Genomic DNA, 22101 nt, shown 5'->3' on the forward strand with positions numbered 1-22101 from the left:
TTTTTTTTTGAGATGGAGTCTCCCTCTGTTGCCCAGGCTGGAGTGCAGTGACGCGATCTTGGCTCACTGCAAGCTCTGCCTTCCGGGTTCACGCCATTCTCCTGCCTCAGCCTCCCGAGTAGCTGGGACTACAGGCGCCCACCACCATGCCTGGCTAATTTTTTGTATTTTTTAGTAGAGACGGGGTTTCACCGTGTTAGCCAGGATGGTCTTGATCTCCTGACCTCGTGATCTGCCCGCCTTGGCCTCCCAAAGTACTGGGATCACAGGCGTGAGCCACCGCGCCCGGCCAATTTTTATATTTTTAGTAGAGACATTGCTGGAGTCGCTGGAGCCCATGTTAGCCAGGCTGGTCTCGAACTCCTGACCTCAGGTGATCCGCCCACCTCGGCCTCCCAAAGTGCTGGGATTACAGGAATGAGCCACCATGGCTGGCCTCTTTTCTTTTCTTTTTCTTTCTGGGTGTCTTAGTCTTGAGGTTTTTTAGTATGACAGAGTCTCACTCTGCTGCCCAAGCTGGAAGGCAGTGGTACCATCTCAGCTCACTGCAGCCTCTGCCTCCTGGGCTCAAGCGATCCTCTGGCCTCAGTCTCCCAAGTAGCTGGAAATACAGGTGCCCACCACCACCCCTGGCTAATGTTTGTATTTTTGGTAGAGATGAGGTTTCACCATGTCACCCAGGCTGGTCTCAAACTCCTGACCTCAAGTGATCCGCCCACCTTGGCCTACTAGAGTGCTGGGATTGCAGGCATGAGCCACTGCACCTGGCCAAGAGGACATCTTGAGCAAAGACGTGGCAGGGGTGGGAAAGAAAGTCTCTGTCTCTGTCTCCATCTCTGTCTCGCATACGCACACCCCACACACTCACTGATTTCAGAACAACTCTCACCTCCAAGGACCCCAACACCTGGGACTCCAAGCCCTCCTACTCCGAGTCCTCCGAGCCCAGCGGCGCCCCCTAGGCCTGTGGAGACAGCTGAGCATTAGACTCCGCTGGTCAGAAAGGTGGGACTGAAGCCTCAGCCTGTGGAGGGTGGAGGTGTCCTCTAGGGACCCAGGTGGAGCCTGAGCTCTCCTCCGGCCTTTAATGGCACAGTGGGGCCAGGAGGTGTCTGGGGCAGGGAGTCTGAGTCTACAGTGCCTGGTCAGAAGCTCCTCCCACACCCCGGGGGCCTGGGGGCCTGGCGGCAGCTCCCACCTCCACCCAGTGCTCACCAAACTGGGCGGCTTTGGCAGCAGCTTTGGCTGCGGCAGCAGGGACAGCGGGTACGGCTCCTGGGAACACAGACCGAGTTCAGGGAGGGACTCTGTACTGGTTAGATTCCCTCCCCACCCCGCCCCTCCTGGGCTTTCAACTCACCCACCACACCGCCTGGGATGCCTACTCCACCGAGGGCCCCGACCCCTCCAAGGACCCCAGGCCCTACTGCTCCTGCGGGGAGAGGAGGGAAAATGAGTGTTCCATTTCTGAACGATGGGTCTCCCTGCCCCAGGAACACAAGGCAAGCAGACAGGTGGCAGGCGCCATGTGACACAGTGGAGGAGCAGTGGACAGGAAGTCCAGTCCTTGTTTTGTTTCATTTTGAGATGGGGTTTTGCTTTGTCACCCTGGCTGGAGTGCAGTGGTACAATCATAGTTCACTGCAGCCTCCAACTCCTGGGCTCATGCGATCCTCCTGCCTTAGCCTCCTGAAGGTGTGAGCCACTGTGCCTGGCCTTAAAAGTTCTTTTGTAGGCCGGTGCGGTGGCTCACGCCTGTAATCCCAGCACTTTGGGAGGCTGAGGCTAGTGGATCACCTGAGGTCAGGAGTTTGAGACCAGCCTGGCCAACACGGTGAAACTCTGTCTCTACTAAAAATACAAAAATTAGTCAGGCGTGGTGGCGGGCGCCTGTAATCTCAGCTACTTGGAAGGCTGAGGCAGGAGAATCACTTGAACCCGGGAGATGGAGGCTGCAGTGAGCCAAGATCGTACCACTGCATTCCAGCCTGGGCAACAGAGCAAGACTCTGTCAAAACAAACAAACAACGGCAATAGTACCTACAGCAGGCACTTAACATTCTGAATGCTTCACACTTAGCAGTCCATTTTTTATGCATTGCAGCAGGAAAGGTAGGCACTATTGTCATTCCCATTTTGCAGATGAGAACGCTGAGGCAGAGCAGAGGTTAAGCAGTGTGCTCAGGGCTTCAGGGACGGGAAGTGGCTAGGGAGCCTGCGCCCTTCGCGGCTCCACCACGTGACGTCACTCTGTTTCCCAGGCAATGTCTGTTGACTCAGGCCTGCCAAGCAGTCAGCAGTGAGCAGGGGAGGAGGCCAGGGCCGCTGGTGGTCGGCGCTGAGGAAGCCAGGATTTTTCCGAGGTCGAAACTGGCCCCAAGTGGACCTGCCCAGCTGGTTGGTGGATCCCTGCGGGAGTCTTCCACCTCCCCCCAACTCTGCTCACAGGAGGCCAGGAATGCAGGGGCTACAGACAGCGTGGGTCTGGCCAGGCGGGGCTGCCAGAGCGCCAAGTGCAGAGGCTGTGGGACTGCCACGTCCTCTGGGCTGGCTTGTGGCGGGAGCAGTCCTGCTGGCAGGACAGGAAGGTGGGCGGGGGCTGGGGGTGCCCAGATGAGGAATACCAGCTCCTCTGCTCGGGCCAGAGAGCTGGGGTGGAGGCAGAGACTGCCCAAACTCCTCATACCCACAGCAGGCCCAGTCCCTTCCTGGACGCAGGGACCATGAAACTGTCAGGGTCAGAGCAAGCTTAGGGACAGTGGAATTGCCTCCTGGGGGGCAACTGGGATTTCAAGGGTGTTTTTGGTGGTCACAGGGGTTGAAGTCACCATAAGCATTTAGTGGGCAGGGGCCAGGTTTTTAAACTGTCATAAATGTTCCTAGAAACTGCCTTTTTCTTTTTCTTTTCTTTTCTTTTTTTTTTTTTTTTTTTTTTTTGAGACACGGTCTCGCTCTGTCGTCCAGGCTGGAGTGCAGTGGTGTGATCTCGGCTCACTGCAGCCTCCATCTCCTGGGTTCAAGCGATTCTCCTCCTCAGCCTCCTGAGTAGCTGGGATTACAGGCGCCCACCACCATGGCTGGCTAATTTTTGTGTTTTTAGTAGAGATGGGGTTTCACCATATTGGTCAGGCTGGTCTGGAACTCCTGACCTCAGGTGATCTGCCCGCCTCGGCCTCCCAAAGTGCTGGAATTACAGGCGTGAGCCACCGCGCCTGGCCGAAACTGCCTTTTTCTGTTGTGACCACCCCAGTCCTGTGCTGTCAGGGATGGTGTGGTGGCAAGGGAGCCACAAGTGGTTGTGGGGTGCACTCACCATATTTGGCTGCTTTAGCGGCAGCCAGGGCTCCAGGTACTGGGGAGAAAGAAAAGTTGGGGGGTGGTCAGGAGCAGAGCTCTGTGCCTGGGAGTTCTGCCGCCTCCTCTAGGGAGCCCTCCCTGACTTCCTTGGCCTCTATTGCTTCCTCAAAGCCCTGAAGCTGTACAGGCACAGAGCTTTAGGGCTGAACAGTGCCTCTGCCTTCCGTCTGCCCCCTCCTTCTCTCCCCAGGCCTAGCATGGCCTGCCTGAGGCTGGGCACAGAGCGGGGCTCAGTAACCAGCCGGTGAAGAATTGGAGTTCCTAGTGGTCCTCTGGCCACAGAGCACTGCTGAAGAGGAGCCAGGCTGATCTACCTGCTCCTTCCCTGGGTGGAGGGCAGGGTTTTTCTCAGTCTGGAGCCCTGCCACCCCTCTACTGAGGAGGCAGATACTCTACAATTGGGCAGCCTGGGGTCCCTTGGCCTGGTCTGCTCTCCTCCCCAGATGCTTAGGAGAACCTAACAAGGATTTTACTGTGCACCCCTGGGTGGTGAGGGGGTGCTGGGGAGGGTGCTGGGAGGAGGAGGGATCCCCTTCCCTGAGCTCAGGGGACAGGCTCCGCCTAACCCCCTCATCTGCACCTGCCCCGAAGCCAGGAACACCAGCACCAACTCCAAGTCCAGGGACGCCAACGCCAACTCCAAGTCCAGGGACGCCAGCACCAAGCCCAGCTGCAGCTCCTGCAGACAGAGGGCAGTGGTGGCGACAGCAGGCAGGGAGCATGCCCCTAAGGAGGTGTCGTGCCCAGGGAGCTGAGCCTAGTCCCAAAGGAAGGGGCCCAGATCCAAGCAGCGGCCTCCTCCCTGGCCGTTGCCCCTAACCAGCTCTGGGATCTTTGGGGAGAGGAGAGAAAGGTGGGCGAGGCACTCACGGAGCTGGGCTTTGGCAGCCGCCTTGGCAGCGGATTTTGCTGCAGCTGGGGGAGGGAGAGAGGGGATTAGAGATGGAGGCAGGGCCCATGGAGGCTTCGGGGGCCCCTCAGGCTCATTGAGTCATGAAACTCACCAGGGCCAATGCCAACGCCAGGAGCCACACCAACTCCAGGAGCCACACCAACTCCGGGAGCCACACCAACTCCAGGAGCCACGCCGACACCAGGAGCCACGCCGACACCAGGAGCCACGCCAACACCAGGAGCCACGCCAACACCAGGAACTAACCCTGCAAGATTGAGAAGAGCTGATCATTAACCAAGGCCCGATCAAAGAGGACAGAAGCTTATGGAAAGAGGGCTGGAGCCTCGGCCCTGGCATAGATTTGCTGTGTGATCCTGGATCAGTTACTTTCCCTTGCTGGGCCTCAGCTTCCTCATCCCTAATATGAAGTGTGTGCAGGCTCAGGAGTTCATAACTTTGTTTTTTTGGAGACAGAGTCTCACTCTATCACCCAGACTGGAGTGCAATGGCGTGATCTCGGCTCACTGCAACCACCACCTCCCGAGCTCAAGCGAGTCTCCTGCCTCAGCCTCCTGAGTAGCTGGGACTACAGGTGTGCACCACCATGCCTGGCTAATTTTTTGTATTTTTAGTAGAGACAGGGTTTCACCATGTTGGCCAGGCTGGTCTTGAACTCCTGACCTCGGGAGATCCACCCGATTCGGCCTCCCAAAGTTCTGGGATTATAGTTGTGAACTGCTGCATCTGGCCAGGAGTTCTTAACCTTTTCAGTGACAAGGACCTCTTGGAGATTTGAGGCTGATGGAGGCAGATTTACATTATATAAGGGGCTTCGTAAGACAGAAAGGCTTTGGGTTCAAATCTCAGCTCAGCCACTGCTTAGCTGTGCAACTGTAGGCAAGTTACTTAAGCTCCGGGAACCTCAGTTTCCACATCTGTAAAATGGGAAAAATAAAATCAACTCTGTAAGATTGTTTGTAGGCCAGGCACGTTGGCTCGTGCCTGTCATCCCAGCACTTTGAGAGGCCAGCGTGGGAGGATCGCATAAAAAATTTTTTTTTTTTTTTAAACTGGGCATGGTGGCATGTGCCTGTAGCCCCAGCTACTAGGGATACTAAAGGGGAAGAATCGCTTAAGCCAGGAGTTTGAGGCCTGCGGTGAGCTATGACGGCATCACTGCACTCCAGCCTGGGCGACAATGTGAGAACCTGTCTCAAATAAATAAATAATAAAGATCGCTGTGTGAAAATTTGGGGCTCAGCAGACCTGCAGTTGAAATGCTCTCTGGCCTATTCAGTCCTAGAGATTCTGATCTGGACCTTTCAGCCCACAGGTCCCTAAGGCCAAGGCCTACAGACCCCATGCCCAGGGCTTGACATAACAGTTGAGCTCTACAATTGGAGCTGCCACAATTTGCCATGTTCAGAAAAGTGTGGGCACCTGGGGCTGCCAGGGTGGCCCTCAAATGTAGCAAGAGATGGAGAACAAGAAGTACTGCAGGCCGGGTGTGGTGGCTCACGCCTGTAATCCCAGGACTTTGGGAGGCAGAGGCGGGAGGATCGCTTTAGCCCAGGAGTTTGAGACCAGCCTGAGCAACATAGTGAGATCGCTGTCACTACAAAAAAATTGAAAAATTAGCCAGGCATGGTGGTGGTCACCTGTGGTCTCAGCTACTTGGGAGGCAGAGGCAGGTAGATTGCTTGAGCCTGGGAGGTTGAGGCTGCAGTGAGCTATGATTGTGGCACTGTACCCCATCCTGGGTGACAGAACTAGACCCTATCTCAAGAAAAAGGAAGAAGGAGAAGAAAGAAGAAGGAGGAAAAGGAGGAGAAGAAAGAAGAAGGAGAAGAGAAGAAGGAGGAGAAAGAAGAAGAAGGAGCAGATGAAGAGGAAGAAGAAGAAGAAGAAGAAGAAGAGGAGGAAGAAGAAGAAGAAGGGGAAGGAAGAAGAGACAAGAAGGAGAAAAAGAGGAAGAAGAAGAAAGAAGAAGGAGAAGAAAGGAGAAGCAGGAGGAGGAGAAGAAGGAGGAGGAGGGAGGAGAAGGAGGAGGAGAAGAAGAAGGAGGAGGAGGGAGGAGAAGGAAAAGAAGCAGGAGGAGAAGAAGAAAGAAGAAGAGGAAGGAGAAGAAGAATGAGAAGGAGGAGGAGGAGGGAGAAGGAGAAGGAGGAGGAGAAGAAAGAAGAAGAAGAAGGAAGAGGAGCACAAGGAGAAGGAGAAAGAGGAGGAGAAGGAGGAGAACTGGAGTCCCTCAAGGGGAGCTGGAGCTCAGCATGAGGTCAGGTCCCCAGTAGCCTGGGAGGCACCAGGGGCTTTAGGAACAGGGAGGCTCACACTGCTCACCCTGCTTCCCTAATCAGAAACGTCACCCACACTCCTAGAGGTCATTCATAAGTGGGCCAAAAGGTCTAAGGAGAGCCCACCCCAGAATGTGACAGCTTAAGTGGGGTGGAAAGGAACAGGTAGCTGGGCAGTCAGACCCCAGAGCAGGGCACAGGAGAAAGCAGTTCTCTGTGAGCCGATGGCGGAGGTGAAGGGGACTTACCAAACTGGGCGGCTTTGGCGGCTGCTTTAGCAGCTGCAGCTGCTGGGGCCCCCACTCCTGGAGGTGTGAAGAGAAGGGGTGAGGGAGTGGTCTTTCGCACCCCTCCCTGCTTCCCATCTCTAGGCTCAGTCTTCCCGTTTGTAAAATGGTGCAGTCGACCTTGGTCAACTCCAGGGACCCTTCCATGAGACAAACCAAACCCATCTCTGGGCTGGAGACACAGCTCACCTGGCACTCCTCCTATGCCTGGCACACCTGGGACTACACCTGGGGCACCTGGCACCAGCCCACCCAGCACTCCTGCTCCTGCAGCACCTGGGGGAGTGGAGAACTTTCAGCCTCACCCCTCCCAGTGCTCACTTTTTGGGGGAGCAAGGGTGGGTGGGAGAATCGGGGGAAGAAGAGAATGGCTTCCTGGCACCTTCAATTCTTTTTATTTTTACTTTTTTTATTTTTAGAGTCGGAGTCTTGCTCTGTCACCCAGGCTGGAGTGCAATGGTGTAATCTCTGCTCACTGCAGCCTCTACCTCCTGGGTTCAAGTCATTCTCCTGCCTCAGCCTCCCAAGTAGCTGGGACTATAGGTGCCCACCACCATGCCCAGCTAATTTTTGTATTTTTAGTAGAGACAGCGTTTTACCATGTTGGCCAGGCTGGTCTCGAACTCCTGGCCTCAAGGGATCCACCTGCCTCGGCCTCCCAAAGTGCTAGGATTATAGGCGTCAGCCACCCAACCCGGCCAGGCACCTTCAATTCTGGGGATGGGGGTTGGGGGGTGGGGTGATGAGCAGGTCACCAACAGTCCTAACAGGGGGCATCTGAAAAGGACAGTAAGAGTGGAGTGTGGCTTTGGAAGATGGGGCAGGGGCCTCGTGACCTTGGTCCAGGCCATTTCAGTCCTGGAGGCCTGGGAGCCAGTTTGCCCTGAGGTTGGACCCTGAGCCCCGCGGGAGAGCAGGGCTTGGGGACACGCAGGGCAGGGGCACTTACCGTACTTGGCAGCCTTGGCGGCAGCTGCTGCCTGAGCTTCGGCTACAAGGAAACGAGAAAGAAAGAGACCCTCAGAAGCCTTGCCTGGGTCTCCTCCAAGCCATGTTTAAAGCTCTTCTGCCCTGTAAGGCATGGATACGACTTCCCTTCTTCTCCCCCAACTCCTCCCTGAGCACATTCAAGCCCGATCTACAGTCCCCACTGTCCCTGCAGAGCCGAGCAGACAAGAAGCCCCCATCGCTTCTCAACCCATGTCCCCAGATGTGACTAAGGCTCACGGGAAATGGCAGCTCCTGGAACAGCTCTGACTCCGGGGACACCTGCGACTCCGGGGATACCTCCGACTCCGACACCAAAGCCCGGAAAGGCCCCAGCTCCAACCCCGTAAGTAGGAATGACTCCGGCCCTGGCCCCTGCAGAGGGAAGGGAGCCAAGTAGAAAAGAAGCTCAGTGAGAGAGGCTGGGCGGGCTCTGAGGGATGCTGATGGATTGGGAAAGAGGATGTAAATTTCCCCCAGGCCTTGTCCATAAAAGACAGAAAACTGGGATGCCTGGGTCCCCAGCAGCCTCCACCATGAAGCCTTTAAAAAAAAATGTGGGGCCGGGCGCAGTGGCTCATGCCTGTAATCCTAGCACTTTGGGAGGCTGAGGCAGGTGGATCACCTGAGGTCAGGAGTTTGAGACCAGCCTGGCCAATATGGTGAAACCCCATCTCTACTAAAAATACAAAATTAGCCGGGCGTGGTGGCGGGCACCTGTAATCCCAGTTACATGGGAGGCTGAGGCAGGAGAATCACTTGAACCCAGAAGGCGGAGCTTGCAGTGAGTGGAGATCATGCCACTGCACGCCAGCCTGGGTGACAGAGCGAGACTCCATCTCAAAAAAAAAAAAAAATTTTTTTTTAAAAAATTTAAAATTTTTCATTTATTTTTTATTTTTTGTAGAGATGGGGTCTTGCTATGTTGCCCAGGCTGGTCTCAAACTCCTGGCGTCAAGCAATCCTCCTGCCTTGACCTCCCAAGTAGCTGGAACAAACAGGCGCATGCCACTATGCCCAGCTAATTTTTACATTTTATGTAGAGACAGGGTCTTGCTATTTTGCCCATGCTGGTCTCTAATTCCTGGCCTCAAGCAATCCTCCTACCTTGGTCTCCCAAAATGCTGGGATTACAGGTGTGAGCCACCGCACCCAGCCCCACCATGAAGCCTTTACTGACACTCTTCAGTCCTCCTCCGGCCCCTCTCCTCTCTGAGCACTTCGGGAAGACCCCCTTTGTTGGATGCAGAGAGACTATTGGCAGAATCCACATCCCCAGGCAGTTTTGGGCTCCTCTGAGAGGGCCTTGGCCAGAGTAGGGAGGGTCAGGGTCACTGTCCCCACTGGGAATGCCATCCTGGGACTTCCCCACCACTCAGCCCCATGGCCCTGTGGTGGGAGACAAATGGGGGAGACATTGTCCTGAGGCCTGCTGGTGACTTGCTCGGTGACCCTGGGCAAGTCACTTCCCTTCTCTGGGCAAGTAGAGGAGAGTCCTTTAGTTCTGGCAAGTAAAGGCCAGGACAGGGTGGGGCAGAGCTGTCAGCATAGCACTCACCGTATTTGGCTGCCTTTGCAGCTGCCTTAGCAGCTGCTTCTGGTGACACAACACCTGGAGAGACCAAGAGGGACACAAATGCTCAGGAGAGATTGGAGGAGAGCTGTGTAGTATGTACCCCTCTGTCTACTCATCTGTGTGTTGGGCCATCTCCTTTCACGCCAACATAGAGTTGGCTACACATCCATTTATGCACTGATGTCCACCCACCTGCCCATCTGTATACCCAGCCACTCCCATCATCCATCTACCCAACGACCCACCTCTATACCTGTCCATTTATCTTTTTTTTTTTTTTTTTTGAGATGGAGTCTGTTGCCCAGGCTGGAGTGCAATAGTGCGATCTCAGCTCACTGCAATCTCCACCTCCCCGGTTCAAGCACTTCTCCTGCCTCATCCTCCCGAGTAGCTGGGATTACAGGCACCCACCACCATGCCTGGCTAATTTTTTTCCATTTTTAGTGGAGATGGGGTTTCACCATATTGGCCAGGTTGGTCTCGAACTCCTTACCTCAGATGATCCGCCCACCTTGGCCTCCCAAAGTGCTGAGATTATAGGCATGAGCCACCGCTCCCGACTGTCCATTTGTCTGTCTATCCTTGGATCTCAATCCACCCACTCAACCACCTAACTCTCTGTCCACTCATCTATCTGCCAACTTATCCTATCTGCCTATCTATCCATTCGTCTAACCATCTAGCCAACCATCCATTTTGCATTTGCCTGCCCACTGTTCCACCCACCCATCTATTCATCTGCCCCTCCAACCATGTGCTCATTCATCCACCCGTTCTTTCATCCAGCCTCCCATCCATCCATCCCCCATCCATCTACCCATTCATCCATTCTTCTATCCATCCTCCCATCCATCCACGCCCCCATCCATCCACTCATCTATCCATCACCCACCCATCCACCCACACATCCACTCACCTACCCATCTAGCCACCCATTCATCCATCCACTTATCCATTCATCCATCCATCCATCCATCCATCCATCCATCCATCCATCCATCCATCATCCATCCATCCATCCATCCATCCATCCATCCATCCATCCATCCATCAATCCACCCACCCACCCACCCATCCACCCATCCATCCATCCACCCACCCACCCACCCATCCACCCATCCATCCATCCATCCACCCATCCATCCATCCACCCACCCATTCATCCATCCACCCACCCATTTATCCACTTATCCATCTATCCACCCACTTATCGTTTTATCCACCATAAACTGAACACCTACTCAGCTAAGGGCTAGGAACATGGAGTTGAAAAAGACATGGTTCCTGCCCCCCAGAGAACACTGATAGCCAGAAGGTCAATTGGAAAATATGATACTGATTAGAAGCTAATTAGGAGATTGGTATAGCCCAAGGAAGAGAAGATGAGGGGATGAGACGTGGTCAAGGGTATGGGCAGATGGTTACGGTGTTAGGGAGAATGCAAAAATTTTGGCAATAGTCCTAGTATTTCTCTCTTATATATACACACACACACACACACACACACACACACAGCCCAGCTCACCTGGAACCCCAACACCTGGGATCCCAGCACCTGGGATCCCAACACCAGGGATCCCAGCACCTGGGACAACTGGAATGCCAGCTCCTGGGACACCAACACCTGGAACGCCAGCTCCTGGGACACCAGGCACTAAGCCTGCAGCAGCTCCTGTGGAAGAAAAAGCATTGTTCTCCTAACCTATGGGAACCTCAGAGGGGCTCGAAGGGTGGTTAGTAGAGTATGGAAGTGACAGTTGGTCCTAAGTGCAGGAATGCAGGTGGGTTGACATTTCCTCTGCATGGATCCTACTCATCATTTTTTTTGAACCAAATTCTCACTTACCCAGGTTGGAGTGCAGTGGCATGATCATAGCTCACTGCAGCCTTGAACTACTAGGCTCAAGCAATCCTCCCACCTCAGCCTCGCAGGTGGCTGGGACCACAGGCATGTGCCACCATGCCTAGATCATTTTTAAATAATTTTTGGAAAGTTGGGGTCTCAGTATGTTGCTCAGGCTGGTCTCAAACTCCTGGTTTCAGCCTCCCAAATTGTTGGGATTACAGGCGTGAGCCACTGTGCATAGCTCGAATGTGATCTATTTCTAAAGCACAGTCAGAATTCTCGCCACTGGGCACCCATTTAGTTGATGCAGCAGACACCTGTGGGCTGGCCCTGGCGGGGATGGAGTGGGAGGAGCCAGGTCCCCTCTGCAGGGTCCTCTCCCTCTGCTGAGTTAATCAGGGCAAAACAATAGAGATGGCATCTCAGGTAGAGTGATCAGAAGGAGCAAAGGTAAGGAGGCATGAACAATGCATATTTGGGAAGGGACAAAGGCCAAGTCCATCTGGCTTTAGGGCTAGGGTCTCCGAGGTCTATGCAGGGGCCTGAGCCGTGGGCTTGCCACCCTGGGAGGCACTCACCATACTTGGCTGCCTTAGCGGCGGCTGCTGCAGCTGCTGCTGCAGCTGCAGCTGGAGTCCCAACGCCTGAAAACACAGCCACAGAGGGTGAGGTCCTTGCCCTGTGGCCGTCTCAAGGACACACCCGCCCCCTGCTGGGACAGATGTTACCTGCGATGCCTCCGATTCCAGGAATTGCCCCAGGCACACCAGGAACACCGGCCCCTCCAACACCAGGGAGGACTCCTCCGGCACCTGTTGAGATGGGGACAGTGCAATGTAGTTTCCCAAGGGCCCTCCTGAGGACAGGCAGGATGGCCACTTAGATGCCGGCGTTTTCACCAGTGTGATCTTATCCAGGAACGGGGCCCGGGTGTCTCCAGATGGGCCTGTTTGGGGAGGCCCCCACCCCACTCCACTGTTCCTTGAATCTCCCCCAAAGTGTCCATTTCAACACGCTCATTAAAGGACTTGTATGTTTTCAGACAAATCCCATTCTAATCACTGCCACATACTGAGAAACCACAAGTGGCCGCTCCCTGGGCCAGAGGGGCCCCTGCAGGAATGTTCAAGACTTCCTCTCCCTGTGTTCCGAAGATGCAGCCAAGTTTGTAATCCAAGCGCCTGGCTGCTTGGCTCTGGCAGCCCCTCACAGCCCTGCTCTCCCGCTCCCACATTCCAGCTGTCCCCACCAGCCGCTGGGGCCAAGGAGCCTCGGGTGCTGGGAGGGGGGCCTGCGGGGCCTCCACTGGGAGGCCCAGCTCCAGGCTTCTCCCCACATTCTTGCTCTCTCGGGCTGGTGGGGAGATAAGGAAAGGGCTTCCCTGGGGCTGAGGATGAAGGAGGACTTCAGCTCTAGTGGTCTGACCCTGAGGTGGGCACTACCTGGGGCAGGGGACAGATGCCCACTCCACCCACTGCACGGGCACAGGAATACCACGTTCCATCTGCAGTCATGCTAGCCAAGAGCGCACTGGCCTGAGCAATGAGTTAACATTTTTATAGTACACATTAAATTGATACATAACTATTAAATATTTTAAATGCTTATATATGCACCACCTAAAATTATCTTTCTAACCACCGTGGTACCCATTCCCTCTGCTTGGCCTCCTCTTTCCTGTTTTAACCACATGGTAAGCTCCATCTTTATTTTTCAGGCCTGAATCACATGTCACTTTCTCTGGGAAGCCTTTTTAACTTTCCTCAGGTAGAAAAAAATGCCTCCCATTTCTTGACTCCCACAACAGTGGCTGTATTCTCTATGAGAACTCTTGTTTGTCCCTGATCTCTGATATGGATGGGTGGGAGGAGGTGGATGGGTGGGAGGAGGCAGTGAGGGAGGGAAGGAAGGAGGCATGGATGAATGCATGGAGGAAAGAATGGATGAATGAATGAATGAATGAATGAATGAATGCATGGGTGAATGGATGGATGGGTGGATGGATGGATGGATGGATGCATGCATGGAGAAATGGATGGATGGGTGCATGGAGGAATGGATGGAGAGATGCATGGAAGAATGGGCAGATGGATGGATGGATGGAAGAATCGATGGAGGGTAGTTTGTATGAGTTAATAGTTGAAGGAAGTAGTAGTAAAATGTATGATAATACATGAAGAAGGAATATTGGAGGAATGGATGGATGGACGGATGGATGGATGGATGAATGGATGAATGGATGGATGGATTAATGGATGGAGGGAGAGATGGATGGATGAATGAATGGATGGATGAGTGGATGGATGCATGGATGGGTAGATGAGTAGACGAATGGATGGATGGATAGATGGATGCATGGAGGAATGGGAATGGATGGAGGGAGGGATGGAGAAAGTAATAGATTGATGGAAGGATGAATGGATGCATGGATGCATGGAAGAATGGTTGGAGGGAGGGATAGGTAGATGGGTGGTGTTGAAAATTTTGAGTAAATGGGGGTAAGTAGGGGCCACTTTGGAGGCAGGCTCTCAATAGTAATGGGAATGGAGAGGCTAGGGGGCTGGAGGCCACCAGGTGGGGACTCCAGGGGCACTCACCGAGCTTTGCTGCCGCTTTAGCTGCCGCTGCTGCTGCTGCCTGGGGGCCAACCCCTGGGGGAAGGAAGCAGAGGGGAGAGACCTTGAAACAGTGCTCCTGTATCTCCAGAGCCCACTTGTTCCCAGCCCTGAGAGAGCCAATCCACTGACATGTGGGTATACATGGGAGCATCAGAGCAGGCAGAGGCTGACAGAGCTGCCCCACTCCTCCCCCAGGATCCTGCTCCAGGTTTGGACCAGGGTCTGGATGCAGGGTGGGCTGCCGCTTTCAGGAGAGAACCTCACCCACCCCAGGGCTCTGGAGCCTGGAAGATCAGTGCTGCCTCGGCTGGAAGTGACGTGAGGCTTTCCTTACCTGTCCCTGTTGGGTAACCAGCCTTGCCCACTGCACCAGCCACTCCTCCGGGCCCATAGCCTGCAAAACAGAGAGGCTTGATGGTCATCTGTGCAGACGTCACCACTGCTGCCCTCCCCCTCCCCCTGCTCTGCCCTCGGGGCCCAAGCTGTCCTGAGTCTGCACCTGTCACCCCCAGCCAGAGTGAAAATAAATACAAACACATGTATGGAATTGTTATGTCCATTTTACAGATGAGAACACAGAGGCTCAAAGAAGCAACACAGCTCACTTAAGGTCTCATTATTGATAGGTGGGAGGGCAGGGATGGAGACCCATGCTGAGTCCAAATTCCATGCCCTTTCCTTCTGAGATTTCCACTCCAAGACCTCAACCCTGCCCCAGCGAGGTGCTCTCCTGGCCCAGGGCTGGAAGCACAGCACCCTTGCTAGGACTCTGGAGAGGGAAAGAGCTGGAAGCTCACAGTCTAGAAGGGTCTCACTCACCATAGGGCAGTTTCCCTGTGGTGTAGGGCAGTCCATAGCCACCTGGAGAGAGGACAGAGCAAACTCAGGGGCTGCCCCATGCCTTGCTGGGCTCCCACCAACCTGGCTGGACAGATCTGCCCCCACAGGTGCTGAGGCTTGAGACCTCTCACATCAGGGTCCTGAGCTGCTCCCAGGAGAGCAAAGGCACTGGGCGGAGGAGGGAGAGGACACCTCTGCCCCCGAGGCCCATGGAACACTCATCCCCCTACAAATTCAAGCTCCATCATGGCCCTGGAGTCTGAGTATTTTCCTTACGCCCCCTCCTCAGTGGAGAGCATCTTATTGTCTAAGCTGATTGCAGAGGTAGGGGCGGGAGCACGAGTGGGTAGATGTTAGAGGGATCTTTCCAATGAACCGTGTTCCTTTCCATCAGCATAATAGCTTCAGATTGGGACTATGAGTCTCTGTGCATGAGCGTGTGTGTGTGAGTCCAATAGCTGCAGATGACTTTCCCATGCTCTCCTTGGCTGGTGACCATACAGGGGCTTCAATACCCCTTCCCTGCCACCAGAGACACCTGTACCCAGGCTGACTTCTGTGCAGGGAGGTGCAGTGAGTGGTGCATTTTTTTTTCTTCTTTTCTTTTTTTGGAGGAGAGTCTCACTCTGTTACCCAGGCTGGAGTGCAGTGGAGCGACTTTAGTTCACTGCAACCTCTGCCTTCCGGGTTCAAGAGATTCTCCTGCCTCAGCCTCCCCAGTAGCTGGGATTATAGGCCTATGCCACCACACCTGGCTAATTTTTGTATCTTTAGTAGGGACGGGGTTTTGCCATGTTGGCCAGGCTAGTCTTGAACTCCTGACCTCAAGTGATCTGCCCGCCTTAGCCTCCCAAAGCGCTGGCATTACAGGTGTGAACCACCGCACCCGGCCGAGTGGTGCATCTTGAACCGTCCCTCTAACTTACCGGGCAGCTTGGGGGCCTTGATGGGATACCCCAGTGGGACTCCAGGTTGCGGTCCCCCAAAGGGTCCAACTCCTGTGGGAATAAAGAGAGCAAGTTCAGGTCCCAGCAGCCCCTTCCAAACCCTCCGCCACCCACTGCACTTTCTGCTTAGACAGAAGGAGCTTGCTACAGCATCCAGAAACCATCCTGCTTCAAGGGACTCCCTGAATCTCCATCTTGGGTCAGTTGAGAAATTCCCAGTGACAGGTCACTTCCTCCAGGAAGCTACAGGATTCTCTCCCTCCTGGGGCCTGGGCCCCAGTTCGGGCCTGCAGCCCTTGGCACAGGCTGGAGGGTTTTCTGGACTCCTTTGGACTTTGGGCTGCTATGCCAGTGGGGGGAGCAGGCCTGGCATGGGTGCCACTTTGTGCTACAGCCACTGCAAGGCCTGGCGCTGCAGGTATGGGGGAAATTGGGCAGGCTTGGATGAGATCTTGGGTGCCCAACCCCTCCCAAGGCAAGAGCCTCTGCTTGGCTGGCCACCCTGCTTCTCCCACCAGCCTTGCCTCACCTGGGATTCCAGCAAAAGCTCCCCCTACACCTGTAATGATAAAAAGCTGTCACTGCAGCCCTGGCACTGTGGACACCGGGCCAGACAGCACCAAGGGGCCAGGAGGCCCAAGGAATGGCCAGTTCTTCCCAGACCAGTCATCGCATGCTGCCCTCACATGAACTCTAGGGTTTCTTTTCTCAGAGATGGAGTTTTGCTCTTGTCGCCCAGGCTGGGGTGCAATGGCGTGATCTCAACTCACCGCAACCTCTGCCTCCCAGGTTCCAGCGATTCTCCTGCCTCAGCCTCCCAAGTAGCTGGGATTACAGGTGCAGGCTACCACGCCCAGCGAATTTTTGTATTATTAGTAGAGACAGGGCTTCACCATGTTGGTCAGGCTGACCTCAGGTGATCCGCCCACCTCGGCCTCCCAAAGTGCTGGGATTACAGGCATGAGCCACTGCATCTGGCCCTCTTTTCTTTCTTTTTTTTTTGGGGGGGGGAACAGGGTCTCTCTCTGTTGCCCAGGCTGGATTGCAGTGGTGTGATCATAGCTCACGACAACCTTGATTTCTTGGGCTTAAGAGATCCTCCTGTCTTAGCCTCCTGAGTAGTTGGGACCACAGGTATGTGTGACCACGTCCAGCTAATTTTTTAATCATGTTTTTGTAGAGATAAGGTCTTGCTATGTTGCCCAGGCTGGTCTTTAACTCCTGGGCTCAAGCGATCCTCCCAGCTCACCCTCCCAAAATACTGGGATTACAGGTGTGAGCCAGTGTGCCCAGCCACACTGAGGTTTTTCAGCACTAGGCTGCCCAGGGCTGGAACATAAAAGGTGTCACCCAGAGGGCCCTGAGCCAGTCCAGGATCCCACCCCATTTCACACCCGGGGCCAGAGGTGGTTGGAGAGTCCCTGCCATCAGCCCTCTGTCCAGACAGCTGCATACCTGGAGCCTTGGGCTTAACTCCTGCTCCAGTGGGAACTCCAGGGAGCACCCCCACACCAGGGAACCGAGCTCCTGCCGGGGGACAAAGCAGTGAGTGTAGAAGGCAGGCCTTGCAGGCCCTGCTGGGAACCCCTCCCCTCCTTGGGTCCCCCAGCTGACCTCCCTTGGGACCGACTGTCAGTGACAGGCACCGCTCACGGGGTGGGTGGAGAAAGGACCTGTTTAGTGCTGACTTTCCTTCCCTGTCTGGCTCAAGGTCAGAAGATCTGAGTTTTAATCCTATTTCCCAGCCATGTGAGCTTGTGCCTCAGTCAGCCTCATCTCTATGCTGGAGTTAATCACAAAAGCCGTCTCGACCACCCTCCGCAGAAAAGGTAAAGAGAGGGACAGCTGCTGCGCGGTGCCACTCGCCCATAGACCAGGGAGGCCCGTGCTCTCTGGGGCTCTCGCTCATAACCCAGGCCCCCAAAGCAGCCATCCAGCTACAGCTGGGACCATGCCAGCGTCTTCCACCTCTCCTGTCTCTCCTGGGGCTGGGCAGCCTTGGCTTTCAGCATAGCGGGGGAGAGAGGGAGGAAGGGCCACTCTGTCAGCAAATCCCACAAAACAGCCTAAATCTGGGCTTTTGGGGGAATTCAGGAGGTCACATGTTGGGTGGGGTGGTCAGGCCCTGGCAGGGGAAAGGAGGGTGAGGGGCAGCTCTTTAGGGTCTCCTGCAGGGCAGACTCATTGGGTGGCCCCTTGGTGACTCACAGCTTTTGGGAAATAGCTGGTCACACTGGGCTCTGTCCTCCGGAGCCCGCCTCGGGCTGTGATGATGGTCTGTGCCTGGGATCAGGGCTTGGGTGGGGTGCAGGAAGGCTGATTGACCTTTAGGGGATGAACGGACTGACAGGGACCTTATGTCTGTTGTTAGCCTGAGCTTTGGAGTTTGGAGAAATGGCTCAGGTCAGGACCCAGGGCTTCTGGTGGCCTCTGCTTTTCGGGGAGGCGAGGTGGGTACTAGGGAGGCTGAGGGGGCTGCTTTTCTTTTCTTTTTTCTTTTTCTTTGTTTTCAGACAGGATCTTGCTCTGTCACCCAGGCTGCTGTGCAGTGGCACCATCATAGCTCACTGCAGCCTGGACCTTCTGGGCGCAAGCAATCCTCCCACCTCAGCCTCCCGAGTAGCTGGGACTACAGGTGCACACCACCATGCCTGGCTAAAGTTTTTTGTAGAGACGAGGGCCTTACTATGTTGCCCAAACTGGTCTCAAACTCCTGGCATCAAGCCATCCTCCTGCCTCAGTCTCCCAAAGCAACGGGATTACAGGCATGAGCCACTGCGTCCTGGCTGCTTTCTTCCTATAGAGTCCCTGTTTCCCTCCTTGCCCTCACCTGCGCCTGGGAGCACGCCACCTGGGTATACACCTGGCAGCCCCACACCTGTGGCCAAAAGAAAGCAAAGTTATGAGCAGCAGCTCAGCCTTCGGGGAACCCTCCCCGGCCCTTCCCACCCAGGCATCTCCAAGGCCCTCAAACCCACAGCCTCTGTGCCCGACAGGGGCAGCCAGGGACAGACGTGGGGTGGCCACAACCCTCCTCCCACGAGTTTCGGAAGTCATCTGCAAACTCTTCGGTGTGTGGATTTATCTCCGTCTCCTGGAGCCTGTTTACATGGCTGGGCCAGCCCACCTCTGGCTAACAGCTTCCAGATGTCCCTCCCTGCTGTGTAGACTCAGGCAGTCTTTTGTTTAACCTGAAGTCACTTCCTAAAGGGCTTGGTGCAGCAGAACGAGTACCAGATGGGGAGTCAGAGGACACGGGGCTCCCCCAGCTCTGCCAGGACTCGCTGCAGGCCCTTCCACACTGACTCGCCTCTTTGAGCCTCAGTTTCCCCATCTGTCGCCCAACAGCCTGCCACAGAGCCGGTCCGTCTCTTTCTACCCCAAGATCCTGGGAGAAGGGCCAGGCTCTCCTCCCTGTTTCACAGACGCAGGCACCAGCCTGGCTAGTTTCTCTGCCCGACTGAAGCCAGGCCCTGCCCTTCCTCCCCAAGTGCAGTGGTGTGGAGAGGGCTCTGTTCCTCCCTGCCCTCTGCCCCTCCCTGCCCTCTGTCCTCCAGCCCCGGGGATTCCGCACTGACCCGGCACTTTCCCGGGCTTCACTCCGGCTCCAGGCTGAGGAACCACCGCACCTGGCACAGAAGGGGCTGCATCAGAGTTGGCTCCACCCAGACCTGCAACTTTGACCCAGGGAGTTCGGGGATAGCCATCCTACCTGCAGACACTCCTAAGCCACCAACACCAACTCCTGGGACACCACCAAGCCCAGCGCCTACAGAGCCAGGACAGGTGAGACATTGCATAAGGAACAGTGGGGAGGCAGAAGGGCTTGGGGATGCATGCTGAGGGCCCAGCATTGAGGTCTGGTCCCATTACTAACTCACCTTCAGACTGGGCACAGCTAGCTGCCTCCCTGAGCCCCAGTAGATTGCAACTGACAATCCCACCCACCTGGCTCCCAAGCCTGAGTTGAGGGAAGGTTCTTTGCAAAGTGGAGGGCCCCCTGGAAGCCAGAGGGCTTGTGGCATGTCCCAAAGAGCACCACTCACCAGCCTTAGCAGCTTTATAGGCTGCAGCAGCGTCAGCCACTCCCCCAGGCACCAGAGCCCCCGGAAAGGCACCTGCAGGGAAGGTGCCAAGCCCTGCGGAGGGGAGGATGGGGTGAGGTCCTGAGCTACCACACCTATGAAGACTCCTACGCTCTGGCCCTGCCTGGCCGTGCCCCATTCAGGAAGCACATTGGAGGCTTTTCCGGTCTCTGCCAGACATCAATGCCTGCAGGACATTGATGCGAGCACTGCTCACCAGTACTGGATTTTTTTTTTTTTTTTTTTTTTTTTGACACAAGGTCTCCGTCTGTCACCCAGGCTGGAGTGCAGTGGTGCGATCTTGGCTCACTGCAGCCTCAACCTCCCAGGCTCAAGCAATCCTCCCACCTCAGCCTTCCAAGTAGGTGGGACTACAGGTGCATGCGACTGTGCCTGGCAAATTTTTTTTTTTTTGTATTTTTTGTAGTGACAAGATTTTACCACGTTGCCCAGACTGCTCTCAAACTCCTGGGCTCAAGCCATCTGCCTATCTCAGCCTCCCAAAGTGCTAGGATTACAGGTGTGAGCCACCGTGCCTAAGTATCAGAACTAGATTCTGTGCCGAGGTTAATGTGTCAGACAGCTTTGACAAAACTGCATGGCTCTTTTTTTTTTTTTTCCTTTAGAGATGGGGTCTTGTGGCTGGGCACGGTGGCTTGAGCCTGTAATCCCAGCACTTTGGGAGGCCAACGTGAGTGGATCACTTGAGGCCAGGAGTTCGAGACCAGCCTGGCCAACATGGTGAAACCCTGTCTCTACTAAGAATACAAAAATTAGCCGAGTGTGGTGGCGCACACCTGTAATCTCAGCTATTTGGGAGGCTGAGACACGAGAGTCACTTGAACCCGGGAGGTGGAGGTTGTGATGAGCTGAGATCAACTGCACCAGGTGCAGTGAGCTGAGATTGAGCCACTGCACTCCAGCCGGGGTGACAGAGTAGGACTCTGTCTCAACAACAACAACAACAACAACAACAACAACAACAACAGAGATGAGGTCTTTCTCTGTCGCCCAGGCTGGAGTGCAGTGACATGATCATAGCTCTCTGAAGCCTCAGCCTCCTGGGCTCAAGTGATCCTCTCTCCTCAGCCTTCCTGAAAACTGCATGGATCTTTTGGAGTCAAATTCCCCCACCCACCTCCTCTAGAATGCCTTCCTGAACCCCTGCTGAGTTAAGTGACTCCCTTGGGCTTCCTTGGTCTGTGGGGCTTCCTCCATGCAGCCTTCACTACTATGTTATAAAGGAACCCAGGTACTCTGCTGTGATTTCCTCATGTCCTGGGCAGCTGCTTGGGGCAGTTGGTATCAGCATCAGTCCCCATCAGTGCCCAGGACGGAACCTGGCCTGCACCCTTGTTCCATGACCGTGCTGCATACCAGCCCTGGGTTGAGCTCAGGGGCTGGTCCCCACAAAGGGTATCTTTCTTGGGTGTCAGCACTCACCTGCCCCAAGGCCAGCGCCCGCAAGCCCTCCGGGACCTGTGGATAGGAAACAGAGAAAGGAGTATAGGCAGCATTCTTAGGCCCAGAGTGGGAAAGGTCTCCTGGAGTTAGGGCAGTGCTGTGATCAGCCACTCAGGTCCCTAGGCGGGTCCCTAAGCCTGTGATGCTCAGGGTCGATCCTGATAAAATAGCATCCACTGGTAGTTTAGTGAGCGACTACTATGTGCAGTGCAGGTGTCATTGCTCCGATCCCTAACAAGCCTGGGCCAGGCCTGTGCTTCTCCTAGAAGCCCTGCTGGCTAACAGGATTCAGCAGGGCTTTCAGCAAGGGCCGGGACAGAGCAGAGTCCATGAGCAAGACCTCACCCCAGGCCAGTGAGGTCTCTCTTCTGCTTCCTTGCAGATATCTCTTGACTCAGTCCCCTCCCCTTCACCTGCATCGGGGAACTCCTGCGTCCCCACTACCCATCTGTCTTTCCATCCAGCCTGCCCTGCAGCCCAGGAGCCTCCTTGCTAAGATGTTTATGAGACGCCAAATGGGTCCCTCTGGCTCTCTCCTCCCCACATCTGGGCCCAATCGCTTCGTCTCCCGCTCCGGGAGACATTCCACTGCCTTGGCCAGCACCAATGGGCCATCAGGTCAGAGTTCACAACCATGCCAGGTTTGTTTCTAATTATGGGATGATCTCTCCTACAAGTGCTAGTCCTGAGCCTCAGGGGCGAGTCCTCTCCAGGGATGGATCCCAAATATGGAGCCTGCTGTACCCTGGAGAAGTCCCCCCTGCCTTTCCCTGGGTGTGGTCTCCGTTACTAACCACTCCTCGTCCCTCATTTCCTACTAGTGGGAGCTGGACCCCTCTGAAACTCAGCCAGCCTCACATAAGAAGCATCTTTGCCTCCGGGCGGGAGTGCCTGGTGATCAGGCA

The 22101-nt window shown here is 55.1% G+C and overlaps 1 protein-coding gene across 1 annotated transcript in view; it reads right to left on the reverse strand.

Moving 5' to 3' along the window:
* Nucleotides 1-22101, reverse strand: part of ELN (elastin) — a 39221-nt gene that overhangs the window by 4581 nt on the left and 12539 nt on the right. The window contains exons 5-30 of the mRNA XM_058430840.1: nucleotides 21176-21211; nucleotides 19694-19786; nucleotides 19360-19416; nucleotides 19226-19276; nucleotides 18478-18525; nucleotides 17103-17174; nucleotides 16177-16206; nucleotides 15627-15698; nucleotides 14680-14721; nucleotides 14195-14254; nucleotides 13840-13893; nucleotides 11971-12054; nucleotides 11821-11886; nucleotides 10982-11068; nucleotides 10922-10951; nucleotides 9379-9432; nucleotides 8061-8195; nucleotides 7783-7824; nucleotides 6795-6851; nucleotides 4362-4517; nucleotides 4228-4272; nucleotides 3938-4036; nucleotides 3314-3352; nucleotides 1361-1432; nucleotides 1216-1275; nucleotides 890-964 (exon numbers count right to left, since the gene is read on the reverse strand). Coding sequence (XP_058286823.1) covers nucleotides 890-964; nucleotides 1216-1275; nucleotides 1361-1432; nucleotides 3314-3352; nucleotides 3938-4036; nucleotides 4228-4272; nucleotides 4362-4517; nucleotides 6795-6851; nucleotides 7783-7824; nucleotides 8061-8195; nucleotides 9379-9432; nucleotides 10922-10951; nucleotides 10982-11068; nucleotides 11821-11886; nucleotides 11971-12054; nucleotides 13840-13893; nucleotides 14195-14254; nucleotides 14680-14721; nucleotides 15627-15698; nucleotides 16177-16206; nucleotides 17103-17174; nucleotides 18478-18525; nucleotides 19226-19276; nucleotides 19360-19416; nucleotides 19694-19786; nucleotides 21176-21211 — 1716 coding nt within the window. The remainder of the gene's footprint in view (nucleotides 1-889; nucleotides 965-1215; nucleotides 1276-1360; nucleotides 1433-3313; nucleotides 3353-3937; nucleotides 4037-4227; nucleotides 4273-4361; nucleotides 4518-6794; nucleotides 6852-7782; nucleotides 7825-8060; nucleotides 8196-9378; nucleotides 9433-10921; nucleotides 10952-10981; nucleotides 11069-11820; nucleotides 11887-11970; nucleotides 12055-13839; nucleotides 13894-14194; nucleotides 14255-14679; nucleotides 14722-15626; nucleotides 15699-16176; nucleotides 16207-17102; nucleotides 17175-18477; nucleotides 18526-19225; nucleotides 19277-19359; nucleotides 19417-19693; nucleotides 19787-21175; nucleotides 21212-22101) is intronic.

This window comes from Hylobates moloch, unplaced genomic scaffold, assembly GCF_009828535.3.
Source record: "Hylobates moloch isolate HMO894 unplaced genomic scaffold, HMol_V3 SCAFFOLD_1, whole genome shotgun sequence".
NCBI lineage: Eukaryota > Metazoa > Chordata > Mammalia > Primates > Hylobatidae > Hylobates > Hylobates moloch.